Here is a 22,481-nt window from a genome sequence, read left to right on the forward strand (position 1 = left end):
AATGTTTGATAGGGGAGCTGAAATGACAGGCAACAACTGTGATGCATGAACCCAGACAGCTTGCCCCAGTACATCAGGCAAAAATGACCTTTGACAATGAGACCAAACGCTTGTAGGAGAGCTTTTGTGAGTTTAAACACAATACATTTGAGCTAAACACCCAAAAGCAGGTGCTCATGTCTTCATTTACTGCAACTCCAGCACAAAGTTACCATGTCGCCTTGGAGCCCCCCAGTAGCCCGTAAATGCCAATTCGCAGCTGTCAGCACACCAAAAGGTGCGAAGCTGAGAGCAGATCCATTCTTTTTCAGTCAAGAGGAGAATGCAGCTATCCTCAGATAGGAAAATAGACTCCACTAGGAAATGGCACCGTAAATAATTTGTGTGGAATGACAACAATGTAAAGAACTGAAAGTCAGATTTATGATCTGTATTTCATGTCAATTCATGCTTAACGGAATAAGATGAGCTTACACTTTTTTAGTGCCACGTTTTTTTTACAGCCAAGGACCCCCAAATGCTTTGCAATCAGATTTCTGCTGTGGTCAGGAAGCAGGTGCTACTTATGCGGTTGAAAGTCCCAGGCATCCTGTAAAATGGTGTGGGCAGGGAATTTGTGCACTGAAGGATATTTGAGCTATCAAGTGTCTAGTTCCACTTAGCTGAGATTTGCTTTAGACAATATCAATCTTTATACACATGTCTTAAAGGCTTTGGAAGGATTTTATTTCAGATGTATGAAACAAACATGTAATAATGTAGATGGTAACAGATTAGGAATTCTTTCTGAAATAAACTACTTTATTAACTGCCACATTATATCAACCATCTTTCGACACATCTGGACATCTTGATCGGCCTCTTTAGCATTTGCGTCATGTTATCTGCTTGTAACATTACATTATTTTGCTAGAGCCAATTGTACAGAAGTTCAGCTTGTACTGTATATGCAAAAGTCTAGGGTTTCTAACTTGGGGAAAAGATCCTCTGCAACTAATTGTGGTTAAAAATCTAAAATATAGAGTTTAAAGATTATTTGATGAAAAACGTTCTTCTTGTATGCTTTGATCTACAGATATGCCCCTCCATGTGCGTCGCAGCAGTGACCCAGCACTGATTGGCTTGACTACATCTTTCAGCAGCGAGCCGAGTTCTACGGCAGAAGAGCCTTCTCGTAAGAATCCCACTCGCTGGTCCACAACGGCAGGCTTTCTCAAACCAAACTCAGCTGGGGGAACCAACAGTCTTGAAAGAAAGGTAGGTTCTGTTGAATTTTCTCTTTTTTACAAATTACAGCACGGACACAGTGGGGCAGCCTTTCTTATTGAGAGACTTTGAGCAACTGTCAACCCACATTAGGCTATGGCCTATTCCGTCAGTGTTTTTTTTTTCAAATAAGTAGGGGTTCACACCAGAAGCTGAAGATCTTTAGGCAACAGGATACGGTTGTAATGTGTGGCTGTATTATATGAGATCAGGTGTACTCATGAACCAGTTTTTCCCTCAGTTGTGTGGTTATTATCCATCTGAATGAACACTGTGCCACTTCCATTGAGTTTCTCCCTGATACTCTTCCAGGTTTCCCAGTATATTTAACGGACCAGAGCTATCTTTTCAATGCCAGCATTCACACACTTGGTTATGTGTTTTTTGTCGTATATTAGTACACATAGCAGAAGCCTTAATCGAGAGCCCTGTCCTGGCAACCATTATGCTGTCCTGTAGTAATGATAAAATTCTGGGGACCTCAGTGAAAGAGGTTTTACAGTGATATACAAAAGAAACCAAACAATTTGCCTTTCAGTGATGAGGCTGTTACATAAAGTCTACAGACTATATGAAACCACATCCTGTAGAGCAAGAATTTCATATTCATCACTTAAGAATTTTACTGTGATTCATATGTCTTTCTCTGGCGTGATTTGTACCAAGTGACGAGCTGGTATTGTAATATTCTACTCTCTGGGTATTGTATTTTTTTTTCAGCTGTCTTCATTTATTGCTCAACAGTGCTACCAGTCAAAGCAAAATTTAATGACAATTAAACATTAACCTCTTAATGTATTGGTCCAACCAGCTGCAACAAGGAGTTGTGGAGTTTGGCTAATCTTTATTATTTAAATCATGTAACAGATGTATTTGTTCAGAAATCATCATGGTAACATCTCTTTCCACTGCACTCAGCAAGTAAAAATCATACACCTGGAGCATTCAAGCAGTAGCCATTTGTAGTCAGTTTGACCTTGACGTTGCTCTTTTGATAATCTTAGTGCTTTGTAAAAGACCTTTATTGTAGTGCTAATATTTCTTTTGTTGTAACTCACTTGTGAGGCTAGCCCTTGGGGCCCTGAAATGAATCAGAAAGCTCTTTGGTTCATCCTCCCAGGGATTGCAAATGAAAAAGGGTCCAATTAACTTATCAAAATGGCTGCCCTCTAATATCGATGACAAGGCCTCTGTGCTTGGAAACCAGTAATATTCCAAATGAAATGGAGGAAAGAGAAAAATGGAGCTCTTAAAATATGACATTGCTGCCTTCTGCATGATTATTGCATTTCAAACTATTCCATGGTAATCCTATTTGAAACCACTTTAGTTGTCACTGCCCCCATAATCTTATTGAATGCTTTCCGTTCCAAAAAAAGGTGAAAAGAAATGTATTTTTTAAATCTTTATTGCTGTTTTTTAAAGTTAGTCAAATGTCAAACTTAAATGCAACACAGGGACATGTTGAGTTGTTGGATTCATTTTTATGTGTTGCAGGAGTTCAGATTTGGAAATCTTAAAAATGGTAAAAGTAGCAACATGCCTTTTTTGTTTATTTCTAAATGAGTTATAAGCTTTAATTAGCATTTTCAATCTGAATGCAATCAAAATAATTCCCTTGGCTTCAGTCTGTAGTACACTAGTTTAAAATATTTATGCACTGTTTTTACTGTTTAAGAAGAATACCCTTTAGTAGATACTTTTGACTGTGCTGTTTTTTTTTTGTGAAACATGTACTGTACTAAAACTTTCTTTCACCTTTGACAATGTGTGAAAATTTGTTGAGGGAACTTTATACCATAAACAATTTTAATATATACAGTTTAAACATCTACCCTTTCTCTGTACAAATATACAAATATATTTTTCTCCATCTTAACATTTCTTTCTTTTTACCACATCACTTTTGATGTGTTAAAGAAGAATGGAGTCGTTGAGTGTTTAATTGTTATTAAAATAATTCATCAATAAATCATATCTTTTTGGATGGATATTAATCACTTGTTTTTGGATTTTTTTACACAGCTCAAATACCAAACAGTAAACACCTGGCATTTTTTTTAGATCACAGGCTGTTGAGGTTGTATTTTTTACCCCATAGGACAGTGTTTATCAACAGAGCTAAATGCTCATTATTTATCATAGAACTGCTATTATACACAAAAATCTATTGATGTAAATCTTAGTGTCCCATTTTCTTTGTGCCTTGGTATATTGGAAATGTTGATCGATTGTCATGGATGAAAAGGGCCTGTGCTTTTACTTGACTGAATTGAAAAACTAACACCCATATGTCTAATATGGCTGGAGTTAACATAAATGTGTTCAATAAGACATTTAGTGTTTTAAAAGACAATCTTTGGTTTATAGGACTCAACTTGAATTGCTCAAATGAAATTAATTGAGCTGCAAAAAACTAGACGTCCAGACTTCAGTTTCCTTTAAAGTGGTCTTGTTAAAAAACAACAACAAATGAAGCTCTCTGCTCATCAGCATATTTTTTAATGATTATTGAGTTATTCCTGACACATAACAGGGTTAGAATGTGCCATATCGACTTCTTCAAAATGCATTTTGATCATCAAATATCAAATTTTGTAATTGCCAATTGTCAATCCTGAATGCCTGCTACCTGCAATTTGAAAATTATGCGGAACCTACTGTACAGCACATTCCTTAACTGTTCACAGTTCAGAGTGATATCCATGTGTCTCCGTCGTAGTTAGAAAAAAAGTGGTCTTCCAAATCTTTAGAATTACTTGTTACTCTGTATTCAGTGTTAAATGCATTGCCACCCTGCATGTAATTACATTTTTATTCCATAAAATGTTCCTCTGGTTGGCATTTGCATATGTATGTTATAATCAGAAGTTGCAACTGTAAAGCTGTAGTCTTGGCAGTCGGTTGCACAGCTCTCCTGCCAGGACTTATATGGAATTTTTTTATTTTTGTCCTGAAAATTACAGGAACACAAAACATAAATATATTCCCAAATAATAATAGTTTCTCTGGTCTCTGGTCTTCCTGACCCATTGTACATCATAAAACCTTAAGGTGTATTTTATTGTTTTTTTTTAATCCAAACTGCCTTTGTAAATATTATGGTCATCATGGAATGCTTAATAAGTCTCCCAAGCTTTATTACCCTGTCTCCTCTCTTTCCCCTGGAAACGTCTGACCTTCGATATGGAACATTGCATTGGTGTACATTAAAAACTGTGTGGATTGTCTTACAATGGGGAAGGCAATAAATATCCCATGCATGCTGGGCACCTTCTCAGAATCTAATCCACATGGCTTCTCTTGAAGTGAATAAATATCACTTTACAGTACAGTATGTGTTGCCTTAAGCATTTCCGATGGAGGATTATGCCATGAGTAACTGATTTTACCATTACTTTTTAGATAAATTGATAAGGCATACATGTGAATGTGGTCAAAGCATGTGCTCGATTTCAGCTTATTTTTCCATCTCATATCTGAAGTGTAACGTGTCCTTGTATCGTTGCCTTTTAACTCGTCTTTTCCACAGGCTGTAGCTGTTTATTTACACATGTGATAAATGTAATTGTGCAAAGTAAGCTGAACTGGAACATTCTGGATGTCCACTCCATTTTCCTGGAGTAGCCGTTGATGTTTTTGAGGGGTCTGTTTAGTGAATGTCAGGCCTTTGATCTGATCTTAGATGTTTTGAAGTGTCTCACTGTGCCTTCTATGGGAAGAAAAGCGTTCAACAATTTAAGCGTAACTTTCAACATGTTTTGTCTTTTAGAGTAAAGGTGTGGACACGTATCGGAGTCTTCCTCGAGATACAGGGAACTGGACGGGACAGTTTCAGAGGGAGAATGCCCGCTCTTCTTTAAGTGCCAATCATCCCATGGTGGACCGATGGCTCGAGCGACAGGAACAGGTACAGTATTGTCTGCAGACCATCAGGGGGAAGTTTCATGATTACCTTTTCATATTCAGGTCAAGTCATCTTGAGAGAAAACACTTTAGACCTGTTGTTCCTTGTGCTCCCTAATGTTTGGGGAGTTTATTTCTGCACTTTTATTTTGGAGCATTTGCTTCCCTACGGTTTCTCAGTTACTCTATTTATTGTTGTCATGAGCTGTGCCTGAAAGAAAGACACTGCATTTTGTAAGACACTGAAACTCCAATGGCAAGGCTTTCTTGAGGCAATAGTAACCTGAGATAACAGTGATATGGATGTAAGATGAGAAGGAGGTATTGTGCTTCTTTTGGACCTGGCTGGGAGCAGGACTGTAAATGTCAGGCTTGAGGTGCGTCAGTCCAGCTCCTGCTCTGTTTGACCATGTTGGTGTTCTGCTTTATTTTATCACCGGTCAAAAGCATTCGGAGAAGGGTAATGTTCAGTTTCTCCTTATTAGTGCACATAAAGTGGTTTATTTTAATTCATATTATCCCTGTTATTCCTTTAGACAAGAAGTTAGATCCTGCATAATTTTTCTGTTCTTTTTGATCAGATTTTGATGACATCTGAGAGATTATAAGAGGTGCATAGTTACTCTGGGCTACCAGAATGCTGTTGCAAAAAGATACTCAACTTTTAAAACGGAAAGAAATTGCATTTTGTGTTTAATAACATTGCCCAAAAGTTGATGAGTCACCTCTCCAAACCCCCAGGTGCAACTAATATCTTTTATACTAAGTATTGGTTCTGAGAGAATTGTTTTGTCTATCATGGTGTTTACACCTTCATTTATAGTGAGACAGATGATCAGCACCTTCCTTATGGCAACCGCATGACACTTCATAAGTCTATAGAGTCTTCTGTAAGTCATTCATTGTAAAAAGAAAGAATAATATGAAAACCCTTGGCTATATTTTTCTGCTGAGAACACATTGGATGGTGTTGTGGTTCCCATTTAAAATACAAAGCAAATGCTTCACAGTGCTCGAAAGAATTAGATTGTTGGTTAACCTACATGAAGCAATAACTAAACATCATAGCAGGCTTTTAGTCTGCTTGGATTTGCAGGTTGTCACCCTGCATTGCCTTGGCTCATGCTGCCATGGCAGGTTACAGGGCCTTGTTCTTCAAACTGGAGGGAGGCTGCTGTCTGCATTTGCCACACAGTTGGGTTTGCAAAAGCACATTTGTTTGTCAGATATTTCCTTTGAAAATCCTGAATGATAATTTTGCAGGTTTGTGGGTGTTCTTGGCAAAAAAACTTTTTTTCCCTCCCTGTTGAGAAAGATAAAAAAACACTCCCAACTCCATGCTGAGTCATGCATCATGGTTAAAAGAACTATTTTGCATTGAAAAGCCAATATGCCTTTCCACCCAAGCCAGCCAAAGAGCTCATCCAGCAAAGCAGTCAGTCAAGACACCACAGACCTGACAGAGTAATACATTTTAAGTTGAAACCATTACCACAGTAGTTGACCTGAGCTGTGCTGTCAGAGACAAGGAGGCTTGATAAGGCTGGCGTGCTGAGCAGTTTAATTTTCAGGGTTTCTGAGTTTTATTCTGAGGTTCTTTACACTTGGCAAATTCAGCCAAGCCCAGCAGCGACATCGACTGGAGTTGGGCTTCCTGTTGAAAGTCTTGATGTGGAATGACATGGAAATTCCGAGACAGGTGTTGCTATGCCTGCTGAGTTCACACTACATTAACTCAGAAGCTTCTATATTCCAGCAGACGCAATTTATGACACAACCACTCTGACCCAAAATTTCTGTTAAGCGGAAGTATTTTTCAGTCTGACAATTGGTTGCTTTGTCAACCAGATTAAATATCATCACTTTTGCTTTCAGAAAGGGAACTGAACCCGAGTAGTGCACAAAATGTGTATTATAAATGAAGAAATAAGTACCTTTAATGCCAACATTTTAATTTAATATTGTATTTAGAGTATTGTCAAGCCGATATTAATTTTGCCATTTTAAAGATGAATGAAAGAGAAGTGAAGTTTTGTCATTTAATGCGTTTGAGTTAAAGAATTTTACAGAATCATCACATTAAATCCCTCAAAACAATCCTCATTGATTAAGGTTTTTTCTAGACATTATTTTATGTAGTTTCTCAATTTGTTTGATCAATTTCCTGCAAAGCAGTAGAATGAAATATTTTTTTCTTCTTTGTGGAGCCTACACCCCTCTGTACAAACTGTGTTCTGCAACTGAATGTAAAGGTAATTGAACATATTGTCTTCCTTTTTTGTATTCAGACGTTTTGGTAGTCGAATATTCACCTGTCAGCACTAAATTGCAATGCATTGCATCTTGGTGTAGGATTGTAAGAGGATGCGCCGTTTTAATGGTTTCTGTTTTAATAGAGTAAGCACGTACCTGTGAGGGAGCCCACCTCTTGCTGGTTTCATATCTGTGGGATAATTAATTAGAGATTTAGAATCGTTTAGCAGGGCAGAGAAAAAAAGCCTGAGAGAATCCAGCTTAGAGGACATGTACCAAGGTATATTTATAAGATGATTCAGAATGTGGCCAGAAATCCTGTTTTTGTTTGTCGTCGTTTGGACTTTACTACCTTTTGTTTCATTTCAGCGATTTATTTTTTTTCAGTGTAGAGATTTATCCCAAACATCCAATTGAACTACATATAGTGGCTTTTGTTCAATTGTTTGTCATTATCCATAAGCTTTCCATAACATGCATTCTTGTCAATCAATTTAAATTAATTACAGCCAATAATGGCTTTGCTGCTGTTAGTTTTCTGTCTTAATCATTTTAGTGCTGCATATGTATTATAATAAGCTGCAGTTATTGCTTATGAACTAAAACATTCCTTTCTTGCAATACGTTTTGCTAACACCAGTGTTGCCCAGCAGCCATAAAAAAGAATGAAAACTAGTTAAATGTTTATCACTTTATTTCATTGACAAATGTAGTACACTTCTACTGGCATTGAGTTCTGTCTTTCATGAGGGTTCAAATCCTTCACTTTTGTGAAGGAAAGTAAAATCATTCTGTAATGATCATCATATTGTTCTTCACAGTATCACCAATATCAAGGAAATCTTCTTTACCTACAAAATAGGTTTTAAGCAGAATAATGTCAAATTAGTATAAATTATAACAATCATACTGTATAAGTCATATAAAGTTAACAATCATAAATCTGTGGTTGCTCTCTTTTAGATTTACTAGCTACAGCTCTGGAGGAATAAAACTTTTAGTTCGAGAAATTATCCATTTCATTTTATTGTAAGCCTCATTATCTGTCTAACTACTATAAAATGAACATATGCTGCAGTATCTCTTCAGTATTAACTGTTGAAATCTTAAGTTTAGCTCTTCAAGTAATACAAATTTTTCCATGACAAGTTTTTTTTTAGATCTGTGTACTTCTAAGTCCTCTACAGCACCTAATGCTTGTTTTTTTTCTAGGCTTTTTTTTAAAGTTGCAACATTACTCATGAAAGCACTAGGTATTTAGAGGGTATCAGAGCCTAAGAAAACAACCATAAAGTTAATTAAACTATCTCACCTGAAGTGATCTGTATCGAGGAAGGGAAAGGTTAACTAGAAAGTAGTTGTTTATTGTTGTATTAGCACAATATTAACAGTCTGACTTTCGATACTAACATCTAGAGCATTAATGGAGTAGTGGAAAGGGCTCTGGATTCCTAACTCACAGCATATGGGCCCAAATCCTCAGCAAATAGTTTATTACTAATATCCCTTCAAGTGTTAAACAGCTTAGTGTTCACTGATGCAAGTTTGTGTCTGGATGTTTGAAAAAAAAACTTCATATGGCGAGCAAGGTTCTGCTAAACTGACTTGAATTGTGTCCGACCTTTTGATGGGTGTAATGGGTAGTGTGTGCGCGCATCGGGCTGGGAATCAATAGAGCTGAGGCACCAGACTGTAGGAGTCTGAGGAGCCAGCTGAAAGGTCAGATTCTGGTATGATTTAAAGCCGATTCTCAGAAGCAGTGTAAAGTAAGAAGGGATTGATAGGAATGTTGGAATGAGTGTAGGAGTGAAGGCTCCTGATAAGCCATGATAAAATTAACTGCAGTGGTGTTTTTCCTGGTCATTAATTTACTGCGAACAAATGTACCATTTTAAAGAGCCAAAGCTAGCATTTCATTTCAGTGGATCCTTTATAGTCCACACTCAGTCGTTATCATGAACTACTATGGTAACATCGAAGGAATCCTGTTATACACTGTGTTATCATATAAACATGCAACCAAACTATATTTTATCTACACAAAGTGTATATTAACATAGGAACAATACACAGGAGTAAATATACAAACCGGTATTTATGCTGCAGTAAAATATTTAAGTTCTTTAAAAAATATTTATGTGGCAAAGTAGCACTTTTAAATATTGCTAGGCTGTTGCCATAAGAATTGTAAATGAGATTTTGACTTCACTTGACTTAACTAGTAAAATAAAGGAGTAAAAAAATGCAGTTCGTGTTTGTTTAAAACAAATGGTGTTTTTCATTTCACATCCATCCAGTTTGAAACTGGGACATGTTTCCTTGCATCTCATCTCTCGGAAGTGAGCACCCAGGCCATCAATAGGCCAACCCTACCACTAGCGGTCCTGTGCCAATTGGTCACTCTTGTATAGTGATGTGCCAGGTGCAAGACTCAGAGAGACTTACAGAGCTCAGCTTGGAAGAAATCCCATTGATTGAGCCACTTGAGAGATTTCCAGTTTTATGAAGTGGATTGTTATGGTGTCATTTTCTTTTGTTTACCATTTTATACAAAATTAAATAAGCACTACTTTCTTCATTAAAGAGTTAATATTCCCTGCCAAGTATTTGGACAACTGTGGCCTATAAAAACAACCAAGACCCTTCATCAGCTCAAGAAAGTAGCCCGTTGGTTGTAATAGAACTAAACAGTGACGAGAAAAAGTCTAAATATTATGTTTGTAGATACTGGATAAAGAACGGGAGTAAGATAGTATGTATGTGGACTTGGGATATCCTTAGAACATGTACTGTATTTGCAATCTGCAATTCTCATGAGGGACCGAGAAGAGTGGTAGTTCTGGTGCTTATTTACATAAAACAACATGTTTGTGGAGGAACTATTTATTGACCCATAAACGCAACTCACTTATGAGTTATTTTTTTAAAATAAACAGCTGTTGTAAAAGCTGACCTGCTGTTTGCCTGATGAATGCTAATGGGTTCCTGTGTACAGACTAAGGGCTTTTGAGATGCAGAGAAACTGTTAATCAATGTCATATGCTGGTATCTTAGGGCTATAGATTCTGTACCTTTTCACCAGACAGGCCCTATTTCAAGAGGGCCCACCAGCTTAAAACTGTAAAGCAGCCCTGAATTTTACCTGCCACATCTTGTAAAAAAGCTTGATGGCAGTTTTTGTGTTACCCAAATGTGTAGTGTACGCTATTTTTTAAAATAATTTACCACCAGTTTTTGTTATTTAGTTTTCAATTTTGTCATAGAGTGAGTGAAATGAAAATGTGTTCAACTTAAAAATACTGGCTCATTGTTCCATTAAGAAACATGTCATTAAACAATGTGAAGTAATGCTTCTAATTGAACACTATATTAATACGAGCAATTATCATCATTATCATCATTTCATCATTTAGCTAACTTTTTTTGTTCAAGGCAGTTAAAATACCGTGCATGTACATTTGCAGAGCTTTGGGTAAAGCAAACTTAAAGATCCATAAATGCAAATTAAAGATAATCGGCAATTAAAATGTAGATAACCTATTAGGGTGCAAGCACAAATTATAAATGCAAAACAACAGAACAGCTGTAGAACGATATTGACTCAGATGTATTACCAGAGTCTTCCCTCCTCCACTCCAGGATAGCTTGACTCAGAGGAGGGCTTTCTGGAGCAGGATGTAAATGCAGTGTTGCCCGCGACAGCTCTTATAAACAGGTAAATATGGTTCCTCTGTGACAACAGTGGCGTGTCAGTGGCTTCTCCATGGTGACGGAAGGACACCGCTTAGAGGTTTACAATGGGGGGTCACCATTTTTGCCTGCTGCTTGTTAACGTGGGTCCTAAGCTTGTTGGTAAACCACTTCATTTAATGTTGTGGCTGTCTTTTACTCTACAAAGGATGTTTCCAGCAAGTTGCTTATTTTGACATCTTCAGTGTTCAATCAGTGTAATGCGGTTCCTGTCCTTTCCCATTTGCAAAAAGACAAGCAGTTTCTTGAATCTTTGCCATTGAAACCGTGTTTGAAACGTACAGGTGATACAGAAGTGGCTTCTACCACAACCTTTTCACTGTACTTTACCCCAAAACACATGACACTCGTTTCATGTCTTTTTATACTATGCGTGTGTACTGGGCATCAAAAAAGAAACTTGATACTCTGTTTTTGGGTCTCTTTTTTTATAAGAATAATGTACATATACACATAATGTATCTATTGTATAGCTTTAAGATATTGATAATGTTTTCTGTGTCGTTTTGATTAATTGATCATTTATATACACTCAAGAGATTTGATGCATTAGCACTAAATCACTTCATTATTGAGTGTTGGTCGGGCGCAAGTAATGAAGTCGGTTAATATAATGAAACACCTGGTGGAAATCTGTGCAACAAAAAAAACATAAAGGAACCAATGTGCAATGTTGGAGGATGGACTATGTCAGCTCATTGTTGCTCCTTGTCAGAGAGGGGTGTTCACAGTTCACAAGCTGGCAGTTTTGAAGCTGGTAAGATATTGAGGATGGTAAGACAGCCCAGCATAGTTCATTGATATTAGGCCACCATCTGGAAGACCAAGAGTCATCAGAGATCACCAAGATTGATGAGGAGGTCTAAGGTCACAGAATCCCACAAGACAGCATCTGCAACCTGGTGCAAAACATGCATCATGGAGGTACAGCTTGTATTATTTTCAACAGCGCCCACACACACTGCTAACCTGTGACTCTCACTGTGGACTCCCTGTTGATCAACACTGTTGATAAATGTTAGGCAGTGTAATGAATTTCTGTCTATTAAAAAGTCACTAAACCTGCTGGGAAAAAAGTATTTTGTGAATTTATTGCAGTTATGTTTCCTTTGATCTCTGTATGTATTGAATGGAGAGTGTGTGTATATGTATATGTACACTTCCAAGTGATCGCAACGGAAATTACAAAGTCAGTGTAGAATTTGATATCTGGCAGCTCTAGAAACAAAGAAAAGCATTACTGTGCTGTCAGAACAGCAAGGTTTCACAGCAGAAGGAAGACAGAAGGGAAATCATAAAAAAATAAGTTGCTAGAAAACTTTTTTTTATGAAGAGGTCGAGAAGATAGTGATTCTGCTGATAATTATCAATTGCATGTTTTCTCAAAATTATATTTTGGCATGACTTTTACTGGTTTAATTTGAATCATGCTATTTCTTATTTTAAAAGTAGTTGCTTTTGTGTAAAAATAAAATGTTACCTAACAGTGTGATACTGACATTCTGCAGTGTCATTGGTTGTTAGGCAACCTTTTTAAACGTCCTCACGTCAAGGTGGTGATACTACTTTAGGATTTAAATTGTGATGGCTTCATGAAGGGAAATCGCACCTTAAGAGCATATGAATCGGAGTTTTGTAAAAAGATTGTGAAAGATTTCTGAACTGCTACGTTATTCTCTGAAGTCATTTTGTGTTGAAAGGTTTGAGTAGAGCTGCATCAGAGGACCAAGTAGAGGTAAATTCTGAAGAGACAAAAGAAAGGGGAAAAATATTTTGGCTGTGAAGCTGCCATTAGGTTTGATTGAGAAATGGGGAAAACTGAAGAAGATTCTACAGCCAACCACTTCTCCTTCGTTTTGTGCTAACGTGAATTTTGTGCACAGGTACAATCCAAAACATAGCAGAAGGAGAACCGTCATCCCTGCTTTAGTTGAGCTCAGTTTTTCTGACGCTGCTGAAATTCCTACTTGTGTAGGTAATTTTTTTCTGATAAGCAAATGTGTTTTTGCTTTAATTCAGAGAGCTCACTTTAATGAGCTTTCATTTTCACCTACCGATCTGTTTGTCTGACTCTATTCCTCGACAGATCTTTCAGTATATCTATCTCATTTTCATTTTTAGAAAGGTTGAAATTAAATAGTTTTACTATTTTACTAGGTTTTGAACTTATACATTTGAATGTTTGCCCTCCTTCTCATGAACATACTGTACAGCAATCACCAGCAACCCAGTGTTATAAAAAAGAAACAATGTGTGGAAGGACAGGTTGATTAACATGGAAGCAAGCAGGAGTTCATTATACATTCATCATTGTTCATGTCTTCTGTTTTGAGTAGCTCTTGTTCTTTTAAAATTACTCCTTCAATACCAGAAAAGCACACAAATGGAGGATTTTATATCTGCATTGGGATAAAACCTAGAGTGATTTATTATCATCTTTCCCTGAAAAAGCATTATGAGTTACCCACCGTACACCTTGCCAGTAGGTGTTGCTGTGTATTCAGTATATGGGTGGAATGAGTCTCATTCTCAGTGGTCCACCCTTCTCCCTGGTTACCGAGGAAGGTTTTTTATTCCTCCTTTCTCCTCTCTCTGATTATTCACAGTGTAAATGTCAGCTCACTGGGGATCACGGCCTGCTGTGAAGGAAAAAAAAAACAATGAAAGTTGAAATACAAGTGAGATTTCAAAGCTTAATTAATAATCTCAGATTTTTTTTTAAAAAATGTTAAGATTTGTATTTATTTTTGCTATTTTGCTTTAAAAGAATAAGTCATTGTTGCCTATTGCATCGAAAAGGGTTTTTAATAGTATTTGGCTTCCAAATAACTTACTTGAGTGAAAAAAATCAAACCTTTGGTTTTATTGATACATCATGCATTCAGAACCAATTGCTGTAAATTCAGAAACAACTGTCGAAGACCCTGGAGATTATTACAATAACCTCTGTTACTCTGACATTCGAATGTATAGGTGCAGGCAGAAGAGTTTAAAATGCCTTAAATGCCTTTTCTGCCTTTTATTGACCTTGAAGATAAAACGCGAGATGAATTCGTATCTATTCAGGAGGTAGATGATGCCTCTCAGTGACTTGTTTTTTTATGCAAAATTTCCTCCTCTGCACCTGTCAGATGGATGGCAGTGTTCAAACTGCGGTGGGCCCTTGTGAAAGTGAGCCAGTGAGGTAGAACTGTTCTACTCCATTAACTTCGCTCTGAAGTACCGAACAAGAGCCACAAGAACACTTTCTGCTTGCCTAAAGTATTAGTTAATTCTGGAATGAAGAGCGCCCTCACATTTAACACAAGAGCAGCATGCCCAGTGGATAGTAACAATCATATATGCAAAACTATGTGCCTTATGTTTTCAGATGAACACAAAACGTAAAGTAAAAACTTGCATCACCAATCAAAGGGACAATGGGAATCCTCCATGTGTTTTTGTATAAAGTTTTTTCCACCCTTCACATTTAGTAAAGTCTTGTTTATGAGTGGGTGTTGGTACAAATGCTAATTAAAATGGTATTGATATTCCTATGAGTTTACTTTTGAGTTGTGTTTCGTAATTCATTTTGAGAAGGCTAAACTGGCATGTTAGAGAGAAGAACGGTTTAATCGGCTTCAGGGTCTGCAGCTGCATCTTCATCAGTATTGTTGCTTTTGCCTGTTTTTTTTAATTTTACCATTTTGGCCTTTCTGCTTTTATTAATCCCCATTAAATGCTACTCAGCTTTCCCCAGAATATAAAGTGTCCAGGTGCATGAAAGAGAGCAGGGAAGCGATACTAAGCCCAGTCTTCAGTAAAGCTTCCTACTCACCTTCTTCTGTCTTCCTTCCTTCACTTTCTTACTTCTCATTTCCTTCCATCCTCCTCTCTTCCTGTCCTGACGCAGATGTGGCATATTTTTAAAGAGGGTTACTTGACCCTTTTTTTGAAACTGTGACGGAAAGGTTGTTAAGGATATGACAGGTTAACAACTTCAGCACACCTTTTCCTTGTGCTATGAGTTTTCACCAAATTGCAACAGACGTATGAGACATGCTGTTTCTTCATCAAATGTAGTTTTCCTCAACTGTACGTTGCCTCAATACATTCTTTTGATTGTTGTTTGCTTTGTTTTAGTCTTCATAAAAAGCCTGAATACAAAGTCATGTTAAGGAAACTGAATTATGCATAAATGCTGATGAAATGCATGAAAAGTCTGCTTACTTTATAGAATGAATTGCTATGCATATGCTGTACAGAAATATTACAAAAACCTGACCCACATAACCTTCAGATAAAAATGATTGCATGTCCTTCAGCAGGAGTGAGATTTCTATCAGTGCAGCTTATTCATTGAATCGCTTGGCTCTATTTTATTTTTATGCGAGAGACTTAAAAGAATTCGATACACATTCCCCATTCTGAGTTGCAATAAGTGATGTGTGAGCTTTCAATAACAAAAGCTGTTTACTTTTTATGACTGTGGGATTCAGAAGAGGGATTTGAGAAAAATGAAAACAGCCTTGATCTTGATGAGAATTAAGAATGGAATTAAAACATTTTCAAATCATTTAAGACACAACGTTACTTTTCCTTAGACTTCCTTCATAGCACTAAAGTAACCTCATCATGTTCTTTCCTGCAGCTGAATAACTGCAATGAAAGTTATGAGTCACCTTTCTTATCTCATTTACACAGGAGAAAAGGAGTTTTTTTTCTTGCTCACAGACATTAATTTCACAGTTTAGCATGACTTAATTTTATTCTCCTATCTCAGGGAAAACTGGCAGCCCAGATAGTGGCACGCCTGTCACTATATTGTCTTTGTCTGCAACTAGTTGTTCCTCTCATTCTGCTGCTCCAGGATCATTAATAATCAATCGACAGTAGCAAAAGAGGTCTGATAGTATTTGTACATCCAGAGAACATTTGTATGTAAACCTCATTAACAGAGGTAGGGATTTTTTAATGCTGGTACTGTTTTTGTAGTGCACCACAGAATGCTTATGCACTCTGTTTATATTGTTCTTTCTTTGTTTGAATGTAGTGCCTATGAAAGATATTGAACAGCAGAGCACAGTTAAAGGAGATATAATCAGCTTATCACCGTGATAGCATACAACAGTTCTTTAGAGTTAATAAAGAAGCCTATATTTTAAAAAGAAAAAACGTGTAATTATATTATTACATTTCAATAGCAGTCTCCTAAGTAGTTTATGTATACATTGTCATAAAGAGTTAAGAATTATAGAATTTGTTTAATATACTCTGTGGCATGAGAATTGACTCTTATATAATCATTACAGTTCTCAAGTAGAAATTCATTACCCATAAAAATGAGTCATGGCATTGAAAGTGTAGGTCTAGCTCAGAAGAATAGAAAAATACCAGTCACTGCCACTGTTAACATCTCATTACTGCTGGCTTAAAACACAACAACGAGCTAAACAGAAAAGTGTGAGCACCACCCACATTTTAAGTTTTAAAACTTCGCACATACAGTATGAGAAGTTGTATTGTATATTTTGCTTTTGAATCTTTAGACACAATAGGAGAGGCTTATTTGGAGTGAATTTGTGTGCAATTGTACAGCATGTTCTCAGTTTCTGTTAAGTTGCAGTAATATTAATATTTTTAACTGAAGAAAGAAAGCCCTGCTCATTTCTTATTTTTTATATTGATGTGTCAGTGGTTTGATAAATGTAGACAAGTGTTTTATAAGACCTCTCTGCGTATTTCATTCTTCTCAAATATATCTTTTGTCTTTTGCCATTATTAGCCTGATGTGTCTTCCAGCTGAGATAGCATGCTCAGCAACATGTCTTCAAATCGCTCTTAATATTGTATCAAAAGGTTTGCAGATTGGCAGCCCAGTGGTTCTTGGAGGACGTCCACAGGGGCGATAACACCTCCATGAGAATCGGGTTTCTTAGGAAACACCGTAGTGTTTCACCTGAGACTAGGCAGGTAAATGATAAATACAAGGTATATATAGGAGCATTTAGAGAGTAGACAGCTCCTAGCCTCAGGAGAGGCTCAAGAAATGGAGAAAGAAGTCCAGAAATGTTAGCTGTTTGTCAAAACCGTTCTCATCTATAGTTTGATTTACAGATAAAATCTTGGAATCTAGACTGAAAAATGTCCCACAATATTGTGATACCAAGAGATGGTACTGCAGGTGTGTGTGGAGACCCCTCTCTTGGTGTTAGAGCTGGGATGACTTTCCCTACAGCTGAAGCTCAAGTTGCTGAGAGTGAGAAGGGAGCAGTGAGAATAAAGAGACCTGTAGTCAGGAAGAAAGGAACAGAGAACCAGGAGCCTCAGGATAGTGGATCACGATGCCCAGTGTCTCAGAGTCATGGAGCCCTAGAGACATTATAACAAATCCAATGCAAGTCATCTAAAATGCCACATGAATTAGGCTTGAAAAATGCTGTAACTGGGCAACCGTGATTTGTGGGCTGGGGGTGCCAATGCCTGCTGATGAGAGGTAACCACATCTGCAAATGCTGTTTCATTTTTCCTTTTCCTCTCCCCCCGTGTAGAGTCCCCATTCCTGAAGTCATTTAGTGACTGCTGCAACCTGTGTTCTAGCACAAGAGAGGCAAGGATAACAGCACATGCATCTTCTGGCACGTGCGCTGTCAGATCAGACTGTGAGCCCACAGTGCCCATGAAAGAGCTGGCACATCAGAGAAAGAACAGGTGCAGCTACCACTGCTAGTACAGCAAGCTTATTGGTGCCTGCTGCCAGGTGTGCACCACTGCTAGGGGGATCGTGTTCACAGCTGGACAGTGACACAGTTCAGAGTCAGATCAGGGCTTTGCATACAGGTACCTCTTCCCATTTTAACCACTCAAGAGCTCCTTATATGATCTGAAGCCTAAAAAACTATTTATATGGTGCCTTTAAGAGCTAGGTACATTAAGGCACTCAGGCATAAAAAATATCCTTACATACGCAGATGCTAATGAACCAGAACACAAATGTATCAGGACTAATGTGACCATACACTGTACATACACTGTATGTCAAATTACCTTAAATGTGTTTGCGTTTAATTGTGACTGTGGTATTGTTAGTAGAAGTGGGGGGCTTGCATCTTTTTGCAAGATCACTGAAAGATTAAGATTTTTTTTCCTTCATTGCCTGCGTTTCCACTTGAGGTTAAAAAGCATCCTTTCAAAACTGGTGTGGGTCTTTGTTATAGCCGGCTTCCCTCACTTGTTAGGGGCTCATTAAACAGCAATGCTTTTAAGTTGCCATAGGAATGTAGTATTGCCAAGCTGAAAGTAAACATTTCATTTTCAATGAAGGCAGGGCCTTGCGCTGGGATTCTATTCAAAGAGAAAGCAGCAGTCAATTTGCATGAACTGGAATAAAAGGAGCGCATGTTGAATATGAACTTGGCTGACTGGAAGCTCTGAGCAGCTATCAGAAAAGAGGGTCTTTGTAAAGTGAAGCAGCCACAAGCCAATAACGCTGGAAGCACCGCTTCCTTGCTGTGCTCTCTTTCTTTCTCCTGGAACATCCCGTCTTTGCACCGTGCTATTAATTGGTTTTCATTAATAAGGGCTAAAGAGGAGAAATGCTGGGGCGCTCAATGGAAGAAGAGCAGCTGGGAGCTGCAGGTGACTCCATCTCACCCCCATTTCTGTCAGCTTGGCTTAAAGAAGCATCATTATCTTCTGCAGCGGGTTTTGTTTGGAGCGTATAATTGAAACGAGAACAGCCTAGATCTACCGAGATCGCTTTCAATTTATATTTCCATAATCACTCATTTATTTACATGTCCATGGAGAAAGGTGTTTGATAGCAGCTCAGACTGAGGCATGAATTTCCAGTGCAGTATCCTTCAGCTTCACGTGAAGAAAAACTTTTTTTTTGCCATTTAAAGAAAGACCATCACTGACATCTAATTGTATTTAATGTTTTATTTAACTTTGTGGCTGTTTAAATTATTTCAATATGAAACTATAGCTGTATGTGACTATTTAAGTGAAATTTAGAGTTAATTACCTTTGAGTGATGCATATAACATCCCTTTGTTCAAATCTGCAGTTGTCTTTTGGGTACAAAGACCTTAGTGTTCACCATTGATAGAGAATCTAGTGAATACGTTTCATGGTGATTGATGGTGTTTTGTACTTTTGTTTGCTCTTTACAATCTAAATAAATCATTACTTCCTTGAATTAAAATGGTTTATTTTCATCAACAACTTTGGTTTTATTAGATTTTCCTACTTTTTTGGTTTTTAATGCTTTACTACATGTAATTCAATGAAGGGACTCATTACTTAAGATATGTACTTCAGGTCTATCACACTAAGGCTTTAGGCTAAAATTGCTTTATTTTTCTGTTATTCTGCATTTCATTCTGGAGTCTTTCATTGTCGGGCCTATTCTCACTTTGGTAGGAATCAACATTAAAGCATTCCAGCTGTTATGTATATCAGCATTCACAACACTGCTCATAAATCATAATGCTGTATTCAAAGAAGTGTCAAGGAATTGCACTGTGGGCTTTTTTTTTGGTGGTGGTGGACTGTATCTTTAGCAACCCATGATAAAAAAAGAATTAAACTTTAATCAAGACTGAAACGAAGATACATCTTGGATTGCTACAGAATGTGCAACAACTCCTTAGATGTTTGCTAGATACATCCTAAAATAAACAGGATTCTCCTAAGGAACATCTATTAGTGTAAGACAGGCAAGGCACATGGGGAGAGGAAGCAACCCAGGTTTACGCTGAACACAAAAGGTTAAACCTCCCTCAGGAATGATTTAACCTTTACATTTCACACGAATTGCATTTTAGCCAGTTAAATGCTTTCCAATTAAATATGTTTTGTTGCTCAGGCTAAATATCAAGTCTCATTTTATCTTTTTGCAATAAACATTTTTGTCTTTATGTATTTTTTCTAAACCCACTTTGCCTCATTTCAGTATTTGTAACATTAAGCTAAATGATTCTACAAAAATAATTTCTGATTAATTTTATTGTTTTTTTTTGTAAAGTAGTGCCCTCTTCACAATGCGAAGTTCACAGAACTCATTAGTTTAAAAATTTTCCCTTGTGATTTCAAAATTCAAAATAATTTATCAGAAATTATAGCTTAGCTTTTTCTTTATATGTTTAGTTTACATTTTCTGTGCCTTTAACAAGAAAGGGCAAACTTTTCCACCTTCTGTGTAACCATGTTGTGAATTCTCTTCTGAATAACCTATCAGATGTGTTTTCTATATTTATTGGACCACTCCCTTTGACTGTTTATATACATCAACTGTAAAGTTTCCTCTTAAGAACCCAGTCCGGGAGTGGGTAACGGGTTCATATCCTGTTACCTTTCAGCTATAATATTGTAAAGCCTGGCTCTTCAACAGGAAAAAGCTGTGTGGGATGGGGTTGTGCCCAATGTGTTGTTTTCCCTTAAATAATGGTTGCCATGGGCTCCACAAGGTTCTTGAACTCATTTCAAATCTGCTTGTGTTTTTGCTAGATTTATATATATATTTTTTTTTATGGATCAAATCTAATTAGTTTCCTGTAGGCTGTAGTTGAAGTTTTCCAAACTTGGAAGCCGTTGGCACTGTAGATTTGAGTAGTCTTATTGTACATGTATCCCTTATCAAAGGAGAACTGCAGTCCCAACATCTCTGACCAGTTGTTATTGTTTGGTAACAAATTGGTGGTATACCGAAATTTGACAAATTCTGAATCAAGCACAAAATTGTGAACTTGGTGAAAGTACTATATAGTCGCCGTGTTATCACAAACAGCTGGTCTCCCCAGGGGCGAGAGTGAGATTTTGCACGAATTGCAATGTGAAATAAGTACAGGTTGTGCAGCAGACATTTCACTGCAGAAATGTTCCAACGTGATATGCACGCAGAGTTAACCAGTTATATTTATTGGCAAAAGTGTCTCGATGTTGTGAGCAATATTTCTATTGGATTAAAATAATAATAATAATTGCTTACACTTATATAGCGCTTTTCTGGACACTCCACTCAAAGCGCTTTACAGGTAATGGGGACTCCCCTCCACCACCACTAATGTGCAGCATCCACCTGGATGCTAAAAGAGATGTATTTACAAGCCTGCTTGTTTACAATGTAATAAGGCCGCTTCACCTCCCTGGAGTGTGGTTGTCTCGTTCTGAATCGTGGAATATGGAGCTGCGCATACCTGGATATTTTGTCTATTTTGTGATGTACTTTAAATTGGATGTTTTGCAAGTTACTGTGTACATTGTTACATTCATTGTCATTTGAAATGCAGTCATCAGTGCCAATTCCGTCTAACACCAAAATATTAAAATAAGATTGTAGTTCCCCTTTAAGCAGTGTTTTTTCAAGGACATATTTGCATTTTTAAATTCAGTGTGAGAAACCCTGTAAGTTTATATTCCTAGTATTTATAGATCCTTTCCTTGCTAGTTTGTAAACTATTCAAATTTGCATTTCTTCAGTGTTTGTCTTTTGGAGCCTGGAACCATGTATGATATTTCTCTGTTATCTCTATGTGGGTTTGTGATGAAGGCAATAAGGCATTTGGGATTGTCAAGGAGGTTAAGCTCAAGTCATGGTCTTGCCAGGATTAAATTATTTCCACGTGCAGATGAAGAAACCCTTTAGCTAAACTTGTGGGTTTCCCACTTTTGCCAAATCGAAGTGGAGTAGAGGAAATGACCTGAATATTCACAGCATTTCAGTGTTGGATTCATCCCTACACGTGTTACGTTCTCCAGCTCCAGTGCAGTGCTCAATTGTCTTCAGTGACTATGCTTTAGCTTGAAATTCTGGGTGTGACTCAGTGCACAATAGTTGTTCTGTGCTTGAGCAATAATGCTGTGTGCTATGAAAATTAATGCTCTCACAGCACAGGGGGCTACATAGTTAGAATTGGTACTGTAGCCACCAGGAATTTCTGAAGTTTAGCTTTGCACTGGGATTTCTGCTAAGATACTGAGCAAAAATAAGTTCAGTATAAAAATGTGATGCAAGTAAAAAATTAGTGCATAAGGCATTGAAAAACGTAGTTGCTAGTATAAATGAAAGTGAATAACCTGTACAACAATATTTTTAAGAAAATGATTATCTGATATTTTCCATTGAGATCTGATTTTGTTTACTTGGAAAGCATCTCTGTGCCCAGTAGTCTCTTACATGTGCACTAACAGGATAGGTCTCAGAAGATCTTTTTAAGGTTCACTCACAGAAAATGTAAAAAATTGAACAAAATCAACTCTTGAAAGACACACAAGTAATTGGCAGAATCAAGGTATTTACTGCCACCAACAAAAACCAAATCAGG

General features: G+C 37.3%; 1 protein-coding gene across 5 annotated transcripts in view; it reads left to right on the top strand.

Moving 5' to 3' along the window:
• Positions 1-22,481, top strand: part of pard3aa (par-3 family cell polarity regulator alpha, a) — a 428,925-nt gene that overhangs the window by 179,248 nt on the left and 227,196 nt on the right. For all 5 annotated transcript variants that reach the window (XM_015338942.2, XM_006642876.3, XM_015338940.2 and 2 more), the window contains exons 4-5: positions 1,076-1,257; positions 5,039-5,176. In XM_015338942.2, coding sequence (XP_015194428.2) covers positions 1,076-1,257; positions 5,039-5,176 — 320 coding nt within the window. The remainder of the gene's footprint in view (positions 1-1,075; positions 1,258-5,038; positions 5,177-22,481) is intronic.

Source organism: Lepisosteus oculatus, chromosome 6, assembly GCF_040954835.1.
Source record: "Lepisosteus oculatus isolate fLepOcu1 chromosome 6, fLepOcu1.hap2, whole genome shotgun sequence".
In the NCBI taxonomy this organism is placed as follows: Eukaryota; Metazoa; Chordata; class Actinopteri; order Semionotiformes; family Lepisosteidae; genus Lepisosteus; species Lepisosteus oculatus.